Source organism: Zeugodacus cucurbitae, chromosome 6 (genome assembly GCF_028554725.1).
Source record: "Zeugodacus cucurbitae isolate PBARC_wt_2022May chromosome 6, idZeuCucr1.2, whole genome shotgun sequence".
Classification (NCBI taxonomy): Eukaryota; Metazoa; Arthropoda; class Insecta; order Diptera; family Tephritidae; genus Zeugodacus; species Zeugodacus cucurbitae.
In genome coordinates, this window is record NC_071671.1 from 17,263,748 (window position 1) to 17,275,761 (window position 12,014).

At 34.7% G+C, this 12,014-nt stretch overlaps 2 protein-coding genes across 2 annotated transcripts; one reads left to right on the forward strand and one right to left on the reverse strand.

The window, feature by feature from the left end:
- Nucleotides 1–892: 892 nt before the first annotated feature.
- LOC105213266 (enoyl-CoA hydratase domain-containing protein 3, mitochondrial) lies at nucleotides 893–3,407 on the reverse strand. Its single transcript, XM_011185968.3, has 6 exons — nucleotides 3,250–3,407; nucleotides 2,916–3,176; nucleotides 2,669–2,853; nucleotides 2,451–2,575; nucleotides 2,214–2,377; nucleotides 893–2,154 (listed from the first exon to the last, which is right to left on the reverse strand). Exons 1-6 carry the CDS (start codon nucleotides 3,280–3,282, stop codon nucleotides 2,065–2,067), a joined length of 858 nt encoding a protein of 285 aa, XP_011184270.1. The 5' UTR covers nucleotides 3,283–3,407; the 3' UTR covers nucleotides 893–2,064.
- A 586-nt stretch (nucleotides 3,408–3,993) lies between these two features.
- Nucleotides 3,994–8,508, forward strand: Sply_0 (sphingosine-1-phosphate lyase). The gene is made up of 8 exons (XM_011185969.3): nucleotides 3,994–4,220; nucleotides 4,526–4,948; nucleotides 6,003–6,427; nucleotides 6,496–6,732; nucleotides 6,799–7,008; nucleotides 7,084–7,322; nucleotides 7,395–7,541; nucleotides 7,613–8,508. Exons 2-8 carry the CDS (start codon nucleotides 4,795–4,797, stop codon nucleotides 7,836–7,838), a joined length of 1,638 nt encoding a protein of 545 aa, XP_011184271.1. The 5' UTR covers nucleotides 3,994–4,220; nucleotides 4,526–4,794; the 3' UTR covers nucleotides 7,839–8,508.
- The last annotated feature ends 3,506 nt before the right edge of the window (nucleotides 8,509–12,014 follow it).

A 12,014-nucleotide genomic window follows, 5' to 3' on the forward strand; every position in this document is an offset into this window, starting at 1 on the left:
AATTTTTTTTATTAAAAACTTATTTTATATTTTTTAACAAAACATTTATTTTTTTATTATTATTTTTATTATTTTTATGTTTCTAATTTTATGGCAACTTTAACTTCGAGCCGGCTATGACACTTACATACACATATTTTATTTTATAAAAGTATATTTTATAATATTTTCGTATTTTATTATTTTTAAATATTAAAAAAAAAAATTTATTTTCTCATAAAAAACTATTTATTTTTATAAAAACTATATTTGTTGTTATAAAAAAGCAATTACTATTAGTTAGTTTAATTAATAATTTACTAAATAATTCTCTTTGCATTCAATTCTCTAAGCACTTTATCGCTCACCAAAACACTAAAAGCATATTATTGCTACAATGGTTGACGAAAATAACAACAAATATTGCAAACGAATTGCTTTTGGTGTTTGGTAAACATTAGTCGATTAGTTTTCTATAAAAAATATAAAAAATTTAAAAGTTTATTATAAGCGATATAGCTCCACAAGCAAGAAACTTACACGCAATAATTAACATCTCCTTACGGGTTAATTATTAACATACAGGCATAATTATTATTAATGATAATAATAAAAATAATATAAAAAATATATATTTTTGGATTGTATGCAAGCATTTTATGCCAACTTAAAACAAAAACTATAATTAACCACATTTAAATTGTACTTTAATTTTAATCTAACAAAAATTGCAAATAAACACACTTGAGTGTCGGAAGAAAAGTATTTTTTGAACAACAAACTTGCATATAAAAAATGTAAAGTAAAAAAAAAAAAATTTAAACCTAAAAAAAATTGTTTAACCACAAAAAATTAAAAAAATATGAAAGAAAAGCTCACCATTGCCACTTGCAACAAAGCACCCTTTATTAGAAATTAATAATAAAAAACGCAAATACAAATTCCAACTCATTAAACACTCGCTAACCAACACATAAAATCAAGTGATTAGCGCAACAACAATAAAACGCGCAGAAATGTCAAACTTTATTGCACAACGAACAAACGCAACTACCACGAGCAACAACACAACTCTTGAGGTGTACACTGGACAAGCTACCAAAATAAACAAGCGAAAAAAAACTATAAGAAAAGCAAAGCAAAAACTTATTTGAAAAATACACAAAATGACTTTGCATAGGTCAAAGCAAACAACAAAAAATTTGTGCAAATAAATGCATTAAATTGTTGTACAAACAACAATAATATCAACAACAACAAACAATACAAAATGTATTAATAAATTCGTGTTAAACTAAGTAGCGTAGAGAAGACGCTGCCAATAGTTAGTTAACATCAATTCACTATTTAAACACACGAAATATATTAATAATAATACATGTTAAATACAACAACAAGAAGTTAATATTTAGATAATCAATAGATTCAACATGTGAAGAACATTTTCTTTAATTGTACTTTTCTGCGGAGAAAACTGAAGATACAATAAAGAAAGCATACAGAGAGTGTTTGTGTTTTATTTTCAAACAGGGATTAAGTGCACACATAGATTTTATTTAGTATTAATGAAACAAAAACTGATTCTACAAACAATAATTGGGTACGTGCAGATGCGTCCTGTGTAAAAAGATTAAACGTAGATTTTTATGCGACCAAAAACTTTAAAACGCCAGTACTCCCCAAAAAATATTTTGAGAATGTATTATGTTGCTAAAACAATAACAACCGCGCTGACGTTGCGCTATATAATCGCCTTTAATTGCGTTACCAATTCACTCAATTATCATAAATATACACATTTTCACAATTATTAAACACTTTTCATTTAAAATAACCACAAATCTTTATTACGAAAATATATATTTTATTAGCACGAAAATGAGTACATGTCGCGTAAATTTGCATATGCACTAGCCTGACGACAGTAGAAAAATATCTGCAGACATTTCGTGTAAACATTCAACAAAAAATAACCGTTTAATATATAAAATAAATGCATTTCAGTTACAACCAAGCCACGAAGTAGCACCATTGCTTAGTTTATCAAGGCAACAAACACAATTTTCACATTTAGTTATGCACTTATCACTTCTTTGAGAAATTTGGTTTACGCTTCTCGACAAAACTCTTTAAACCTTCCTGCGCATCATCCATACCGATGTTTTTAACCATCACCTGCAATTGGAAAACATTAAAAATATTTATATTTAATATATAAAAAAGTTAATACATACATCTGTGCCTTGATCGTAGGCATCCTTGACACTCAAACCCAGTTGTTTGTAGTAGAAGGCCTTACCCATGGCCAATATAGCGCGTGGTTTATCCTTAATCGATTGTGTTATTTTGTCAGTTTCAGCGTCTAATTGTGTTTCGGGCACCACAACGCTAGCCAAACCTTGGTAGAAATACAACAACACAAATCAACAATAAATAAAATATTATAAAAAATAATGCGTTCATTTATTTACCGGCCGATAGCGCATCTTGTGCGTTGATGGGAAAACCAGTGAATAGCAAGTAAGAGGACTTCATACGTGGCATAACACGTGATATGGCAATACCCGGTGTAGTGCAGAAAATACCAATGTTGACGCTGAAGTGGATAATTAAACAATTATATGGCAAATAAATAAACGTTATCGACTTTTAGCACTGAAGAGTACACTTGAATATGTCATTTGCATACCCTGAAGCAGCAAAACTGGCTTTATCAGATGCCACAACCATGTCACATGAAGCAGCCAACTGTAGACCTGCAGCAGTAGCCATACCATTTACTTTCGCTATTATTGGCACGGGTGACTTGTAAATATTCAAAATGATATCAACAAGTTGACTGAAGATCGCATGACCGCTATCGCTGGATGCTGACTGCAATAAAATTATGATATTATGTTTAGCTAGATTACTATGCAAAAAATTGCAGTACATACAATTTCCTTCAAATTATGACCCGCCGACCATACTGGACCAGTAGAACTAATTACAATGCAACGCAGACTTTCATCGTGCACATTCTTTGTAATGCCGTCCAGTATCGATGTCATTACCTCGCTGGAGAGTGTATTGCGTGCTCTGGGATCATTTAGTACGATTTCACGTACGCCATCGCATTCTTTAATAATTGTACTTTGTTTCCGAAAGCTGCCAGCTTGCATTGAAGCCGTCGCAGCGGTTGCTGCTAAATTTGAGCTCTACAAAATGAGAAAAAATAATAAGTAAATTATTCCATATGCCTGGTTAAATGCGTAGATATTTTCCGCTTACCTTCGCTAACGTTGTATATAGCACACGCAACATTTTTTGCTTAATAATGTTATAATCACACTTGTTGCGAATTAAATAGGCGCACTGACAGCTCAATTAGCGATAAGTAATCAGCTGTTAATGCATAGATAGCACCAAATGTTTGCTTTGATAGCAAAGGCCCCATAGGAATTTATGCAAAGTGTTTGTCGTGCGTCAGCAATTACTTAATTAGTTTCGTAAGATAAAAAATGCTTGATAAGATATGAGATCAGATTAAAGATACTAAAAGAAAATGTCGGATATATATACTCAGAATAAAGTTAATGCAAATATGGAAGATTAATAAAAGTTTATTTTTTTTTTGTACTTGTGAAATTATCCTTGCCAGCGAGAAAATCTGTAGTAGACAAGTTGGAAACACCCAAAAAAATCTTATTGGACCCATAAACACTTCCAAACAATTTCACATTACCACTTCACCTTTAAAGCCCAGTGAGAAAATATTTATTATATATTATATTTTTAATTAAATTTCATTTTTGTAATTAGCAGTTTAATAACTATATTGTTTTAAGCGTAAGTTTAATTAACTAAATATACATATTAATAAAAAAGAAAATACTTATAATAAAAATTCAAAATTATTTTAAATCACAATTAATGATGTCATTTATTAACACTACTCACAATCCATTCACAATAGCAATATCACTTAAACTACAGCACACTTCACTTATATTTACAAAAATAAATTAAATCAGCTGTTTTTCTTTGAAGGAATTTAAGTTGTAATGTTTATCAATTAGGAAAATTAGACAAAATTTGCAACAAATTATTATTATTGAGTGTAAATTATATTTTTATTAATGACTATTGCAATATAAATTCTCCTCAAACTCATAACAACACAAAACTATCAAGGATATTACCACAAAATGATGGAATGTGCATAAGCTAAGATATATAATAAATATTATAGTAAATACCAGGTAAGCAAAGAGTGTAGCAAAATAAGTGAGAAGTGAATATGTGAGTTTAAGTAATTTACAATCATCATAACTTGATCTTTGTATATGGTAGCAATTGCGGGTCAGCGACCACGCGTACATGTGTTCATACATATGTCTACATGTATACATTGCAGATAAGAGCAAATAAAAAAGCAATAAACAAATACAAAAGGCTTTTTACGAAACACCGCTGCAATATTTGTTGCTATCAGCTTAAACAAAGAAACTTTACATTAACTTAATTACTTATGCTCTTCCTTTCATGTGCTTTCTCAACAACAAAGCGAGTAGGCGAGTCATCAACACGTAATACAAACATATGAGTATACTCCGGCAAGCTTTATGTTCAATTGATAGCTTCACACTTAGTTATCAGCGCGCTTTCAACGGGTAAACTAGCAAACGATATTCAAACGTTGTGGCTGCAAATTTATAGCAGCGCAAAAAACAATTCCACTGTACAAATATAACTTAAGTAACAAAAAGTGATTTATTAAAAGTACAAATTCCAAACCCAACGATATAGTGAGTAAAGCAATAAAGTAGCGCAAACATGAGACCATTCCAGGTTGGCGATTGCACAAGAACAATAACAGGTGGACTGAATCGGGCATTCGGCAATAAGGAACCATGGCAAGTTGCTGCCATTACAGCAACAACAGTGCTGGGCACTGTGTGGTTATGGACATTCATCAATCAGGATGAGAGTGAGTGTAGAATATGTATAAATACATATGTTTTTAAATTTATAATTTAGAAGTGTAATTTATTGTTTTTCGCTTTTATTTAAAGCAAAAGAGCACAACTGATAATATTGAATACGCGAACTAGTAAATTAACTCACAATCAAGTACTAATTGATCTGCACATGCAAAGCAATTCTCTAGGCGGCTGCAACAACTTTTTATTTACAATTTTTGCAATCTTGGACGTCACTCATGTCGTAGTTTATTTTATATTTTTTAATTGTTTGCATAACACCTTTGTAGTGTCTTCAGCAAAAATTTATTTTTATATATGTACATACAGTTATTTTTATTTATTTTTGCCCTTTGACTTTTTGTATATGTTATCTACTACGCTAGTGCCCTGCCTTATGAAAAAAGAAATATCAATTTTTTCTTAAATATTTATGTTAATCAGCAATCGGCTGTTTTTTTTATTTCCTTTGGCTTTACCACTGATAAGACTTAGGCTCATTATGGCTTATGATAGTAGCTTATCAATTAAATTTTGGTGCTTTATGGAAATGCACCAAGTTAAAAGAATTGATAAGCGCGCCTATAAATATGTTTAGAGTTGTATGTGTTGCTAAAAATAAAAGCATTACGCTATGTTTATGAATTTAGATGCCATTGTTGTGTAGTACACTTAAACTAACCATTATGCTGGTTTATTGTTATGTTGTTATGCTATAAATCGCCCGACAATAATAATTAATTTTGATAGTTTACAACTGCACCTAACCTCAACACTCAATCACAATTATCACAATTAACAAACTTTTTTATTTTACAAAACAATACTTCAATAGCACTCTATCACACTAAATCTGTTTTATTTTCAATAAGCGTCATTGAACGATTGTAATTCATTGTTTGGAGATCTATTTTTTTTTTTTCACTAAATTCTTAGATTTTGCTAACACCTAATCCAACGATGACGTTGCAACTTCTTATCGCAAATAATAGCTTCATTAATTTAATATTTTCTTTTCCTTCCATTATAACCCGTTTTCTAATCTCCCCCACTACCTTTCAGGCGTCTTCGTACGTGGCAAGCGTCAATTCTTCCGCTTGGTCAAGAAACTGCCCGCCGTGCGTCGCAAGATCGATGCTGAAATCTCGAAGGCTAAGCGCGATTTCGAGGGTGAAATAAGTAAAAGCTGCAGTGATCTCAATTGGTCACTGGAACTGCCGGCTAACGGGTTGAGCCGCCAAGAAATTCTACAGCTGGTAGATAAACATTTGAATATTGGCCATTATAATTGGCGTGAGGGACGCGTTTCGGGCGCAGTGTACGGTTTCAAGGAAGAACTGGTCGAACTGATCACGGAGGTGTACGGCAAGACGTCATATACAAATCCATTGCATCCCGACATATTCCCGGGCGTGTGCAAAATGGAGGCCGAGGTGGTGCGCATGGCGTGTACACTCTTCCATGGCGATGCAAATAGTTGCGGCACGGTGTGTTTGCGTTATATTCAAATTTTAATGCAAATTTTTCATTCACTGAATTTTCGGCTTCGTTATAGATGACCACCGGCGGCACGGAGTCCATATTGATGGCGTGTAAAGCATATCGTGATTATGCGCGTGAAACGCGTAATGTGCAACGACCGAATATGATTGTGCCGAAAACAGTGCATGCGGCGTTCGACAAGGCAGCACAATACTTCAAAATACATATAATTTATGTAGATGTGGATCCGAAGTCATTAGAAGTGGACGTGGAAGCAGTGAAGCGTGCTATTAACTCTAATACCATACTGGTATGCATTTTTTATTATTTTATTCGCAATTTAATGTAAAATTGCTTAACTGTAAATTTTATATAGCTGGTCGGTTCAGCACCGAATTTCCCTTACGGCACCATCGATGATATTGAAGCTATTGCCGCTTTGGGCGTCAAATACAATATACCGGTGCATGTGGACGCTTGTCTGGGCAGTTTTGTTGTGGCGCTCACCAGAGAGGCGGGCTATAAAATCAAGCCTTTCGATTTTGCCATCAATGGCGTCACTAGCATCTCAGCTGATACACACAAGGTAATTAGAAAACAGTTTATTTTAACAACTTTGGATAATTATATTTAATATAATTCGCTTTCTTTCTTCATTTAGTATGGTTTTGCGCCCAAAGGTTCCTCCATCATACTTTACTCCGATCAGAAGTATCTGAATCATCAATTCACCGTAACCACCGATTGGCCTGGCGGCGTCTATGGCTCACCCACCGTGAATGGCTCGCGTGCCGGTGGCATTATTGCCGCCTGCTGGGCAACTATGATGAGTTTCGGCCATGAAGGTTATCTGGAGGCGACCAAACGCATTGTGGACACCTCGCGTTACATTGAGGCGGCGTAAGCTAGCTTTGGCGCTTCGTTTATATATTAGAATTTTATAAAAAAAAAAAAAATATTTCTATTTTGCAGCATACGCAAAGTGGATGGCGTCTACGTTTTTGGCAAACCCGCCACGTCTGTGGTCGCTATTGGCTCTAATGTTTTCGATATTTTCCGTCTGTCGGATGCGCTCTGCAAGTTGGGTTGGAATTTGAATGCGTTGCAGTTTCCCTCTGGGTAAGTGGTTGTTATTTGAACAAAAAAAAATATTTTATACACTTGCGATATTAATTTTCATTTTCCTTTAGCATACACATTTGCGTGACGGACATGCACACCCAACCAGGCGTTGCCGACAAGTTCATAGCTGACTTCAAAGCGTCTGTCGCTGAAATCATGAAAGATCCCGGTCAACCCGTTGCGGGTAAAATGGCAATTTATGGCATGGCTCAGGCCATACCAGATCGCTCAGTGGTGGGCGATGTGACGCGTGCTTTCCTCAACAGCATGTACTTCACACCAGCCAAGAATTGAGTGGTGCTTCGTTGGGGAGTGCTAGTGCATTTGTTGTTTATTAGCAGTATGCTTTATAAATGTGTGTCAAATCGGTAGTAAAAAGTGTTGTGTAATGAAATTGCTCATCTTTTTTATAGTAATTATTATTTTTTATTTGGAAAAATTGTACACTTTAAATATTTTAGTTTATCCAATGCCTTGGATATGAAAAAATTATTGCTCAAAAACAAATGTTTGTTGTGCTCATCAAAAATAGTTCTCGCTTAAGTTAAAAATTGCAAATTATTGTTACAATTATTGAAGCGCTTAGTTTTAAATTTTTTATTTTGTGATTTATTTGTAAAGAGTGTTGTAAAGCTGCAAAAAATTGTGTCAAATGCAAAGTACTTAGTATTCTATTTAATAAATATATAAAATTTTCAAATTAAGTTGAAATTTTTTCCATTTAAAATAATTATAATCATTATCATATTTCAAACGGGCTCAATATAGTTTTATACAAGTCACAAATTCTTCCTAAATTTTTTTTCATTTAAGCATACAGAAAGAGCATTGTTTGTGTAAATCAGTAGCATTTAAAATATTTTTTACTTAAAAATGTTGAAATTTAAAATTATAAAATCTGAATGTACACATTTTTTAACTTAATAAATGTTGCTGTGAGTTAAAGTATGAAAAAAACCAGTAATTAATATATATTTATGTTTAATAAATAAAGTTAACGTTGAAACAAATTAAGAATTCAATTAATTTAAAAAAATATTACAAAAAAAAAAAGCAAAAGATTACAAAATTGCAAAGTATATATAAAATATTATTATATAAGATATGAAAAACATAATTGATTTTTTTTTAACTAGAAAACAAACTAAGTTTATGCTTATAGTAAATATTTATATGTGCAATTTTTTGTCTTTACCTGTAAATCTTATACATTTCAGTTTCACTGAAAGACATCTTTATTTTGATATTCAATAGTTTTGCCCTTATTTTTTAAAACTAAATTAAGCCGCTTAGGCATAGAATTAACTAAGGCCTGTAGTACAGTTATGTCAATATTTGCCCATTCTTGCTTTATGGCTAATTTGAGGTGACGCACCGTTTCAAACTGCCTACCGTTTTGGAAAACACGAGCAGAGAGTAACCCCCAGAGTTCCTCGATCGGATTTAGATCCGAACTCAATGCTGGCCATTGTAATATAGGAATTTTCCGGTCCTTAAAGAAGTTCTTCGTGATCGGTGACGTGTAGATTGTAGCGTTATTATCCTGCTGATATGTCCAGTTATCGCCATAAATACTGCCAGCAAATTCTATCAGCTCACTGTCTAAAAGATCTACATACATACTAGCATTCATTTGTGTGGATATAAAGCATATAGGTGTCTTTCCATTGCAGCAGAATGCAGCCCATACCATCAAGGTATCGCAAGATCGTCCTGACCGACACGAAGCTCCCAAATATTTCTTGCAATCATCAGTGCCGTCTAAATTGAATTCTTTTTCGCCACTAAAGACTATATTCTGCCACTCTTCATCCCAGTACTGGTATTTATTTGCAAACTGCACACGCGCTAGAATGTGCCTTTCCAAGAGCTTTGGTTTAGGTACCCTGGCAGTGTGATTGAGCGACTTATTTTCATGTATAATTTGTACAATTCTATTTCTTGTTACTGGCAGTCCTAATTTGGTCCGTATTTGACCGCTGCTCAACGATTCCGATACTGCTAGTCGTCGTATCAACCGTTTGCACCGATCATCAATGTTGGTTTTCCGTCCGCTGCGTTGCACTGTACCATAATCAGTGGGATTTTTGAGAAATTTTGAAATGCAGTTGCGATGTCGCTTTAGTCTAGTTGCAATATCGGATATTTTGAATCCACCTTCATGCATTTCTAAGATTATTCCTTGTTCATTGGCTGACAAACTTGTACCACGAGGCATTTTAGGCTTAAAGTTAAATAAATGTAATAAAACTTCAAATATGTAATTCAATAAATTAATACACCTACAATAATTTTGCAAAGAAGTTTCCACGCAAAAAGATTCTGCCGCAACACCAGAATACCCAAAAAGCTCAGCTAGACTGATTTTGCACATATAAATATTTACTACGCCATACTCAATGCACAAGCATATTCTTAATGTAACGGTACAACGAACGTGAGAATAATGAGAGAATTTTTGTTGCATAGTAACGGCAACATATCAACCGTTTATGCTACATTTGCCGAATGTTCTCTAAAAACTCTCTCCTGTTGAATACTTTGCTTAAAAAAAGAGATTTTATCAAATAGAATTCAAATCAAATTTAGTGCTTTATAAAAAGCCGAAATCAAAAAGACAGCAGTAAATCAGAATGAAATACCTGAATAGGTATGTATGTATGTATATCTATAAGATGATTCTCATAGCTGCGCTGCTATAAACGAACAACAACATAAAACACCCGAAGTAGGAAACCGGCAACATAAACAATAAAACACCCACACGAAGCAATAAGTTGCGTTTGATGTGAAACAGTGCAGCGTTGCGCACAGTACAGCAGACATAGCAACGCCAAAAGGCAACAAAAACAATAAAAAAGCACTCCGTATGCCGAAGATGGAGCTGTAGCAACAACAACAAACATAATAAATATAAAAACACACATTTGGATCAAAAAATGGTTCAAGAAAAGTTGACGACTGTTGACTTCGCAAAATGAGATAAAACAAGTAAGGAAGGGCTAAGTTCGGGTGTCACCGAACATTTTATACTCTCGCAATTTATTGATGTAATTTTATAAAGATAACACACAATTTAACCTCGGCATGAAGTCCAATAGAAAAACGAAAATCATCATATATACTATATAGGCTGAGGTAATTCCTGAACCGATTTCACTAATTTCAACCAACAACATATATTATATCATAGATTCTTCTTCTTTTTGACTGGCGTAGACACCGCTTACGCGGTTATAGCCGAGTCCAAAACAGCGCGCCACGTATCCCTCCTTCTGGCAGTTTGGCGCCAATTGGTTATTCCAAGCGAAGCCAGGTCCCTCTCCACCTGGTCCTTCCATCGGAGTAGAGGTCTCCCTCTTCCTCGGCTTCCACCAGCGGATACTGCATCGAATACTTTCAGAGCTGGAGCACTTTCATCCATTCGAACAACATAACATGACAACATGTTTTTTTATTCGCTGGACTGTGTCTATGTCGTCGAATAACACATACAGCTCATCGTTCCATCGTCTGCGGTATTCGCCGTTGCCAATTCTTAAGGGACCATAAATCTTCCGCAAAACCTTTCTCTCGAAAATTCCTAGTGCCGTCTCATCGGATGTTGACATCGTCCACGCTTCTGCACCGTAAAGTAGGACGGGAATGATGAGAGACTTGTAGAGTTTGGATTTTGTTCGTCGAGAGACGAATTAATTACCTACTTAGTCCATAGTAGCACCTGTTGGCAAGAGTGATTCTGCGTTGGATTTCCAGGCTGACATTGTTATTGCTGTTAATGCTGGTTCCCAGGTAGACGAAATTATCTACTACTTCAAAGTTATGACTGTCAACAGTGACGTGGGAGCCAAGACGCAAATGCGCTGATTGTTTGACAACAGGAGATATTTCGTCTTGTCCTCGTTCACCACCAGACCCATACGCTTCGCTTCCTTATCCAGTCTGGAAAAAGCAGAACTAACGGCGCGGGTGTTGTTTCCAATGATATCGATATCATCGGCGTATGCCAGTAGCTGTACACTCTTATAGAAGATTGTACCTTCTCTAGTTAGCTCTTCAGCTCGTATTATTTTCTCCAGCATCAGGTTAAAGAAATCACACGAGAGTGAGTCACCTTGTCTGAAACCTCGTCTGGTATCGAACGGCTAGGAGAGGTCCTTCCAGATCCTAACGGAGCTTTTGGTATTGCTCAACGTCAGCTTACACAGCCGTATTAGTTTTGCGGGGATACCAAATTCAGACATCGCGGCATAAAGGCAGCTCCTTTTCGTGCTGTCGAAAGCAGCTTTAAAGTCGACAAAGAGATGGTGTGTGTCGATCCTATTTTCACGGGTCTTCTCCAAAATTTGGCGCATGGTGAATATCTGGTCTGTTGTTGATTTTCCAGGTCTAAAGCCACACTGATAAGGTCCAATCAGTTTATTGTCAAAATATCTAAGTGCAGCTTCTTTCTGCTATTTCTTCTGAAAA

What these genes read in the sequence shown, in the direction of transcription:
- Sply_0 (XM_011185969.3), top strand. Translation starts at nt 4,795, where the DNA reads ATGAGACCATTCCAGGTTGGCGATTGCACAAGAACAATAACAGGTGGA. An exon ending in ATTCATCAATCAGGATGAGA is followed by an intron (nt 4,949 to 6,002) that starts GTGAGTGTAGAA and finishes ACTACCTTTCAG; the next exon opens with GCGTCTTCGTACGTGGCAAG. An exon ending in TCGCGTTACATTGAGGCGGC is followed by an intron (nt 7,323 to 7,394) that starts GTAAGCTAGCTT and finishes TCTATTTTGCAG; the next exon opens with CATACGCAAAGTGGATGGCG.
- LOC105213266 (XM_011185968.3), bottom strand. Translation starts at nt 3,282, where the DNA reads ATGTTGCGTGTGCTATATACAACGTTAGCGAAG. An exon ending in GCCAGTTTTGCTGCTTCAGG is followed by an intron (nt 2,576 to 2,668) that starts GTATGCAAATGA and finishes TATCCACTTCAG; the next exon opens with CGTCAACATTGGTATTTTCT. An exon ending in CCTACGATCAAGGCACAGAT is followed by an intron (nt 2,155 to 2,213) that starts GTATGTATTAAC and finishes TTCCAATTGCAG; the next exon opens with GTGATGGTTAAAAACATCGG.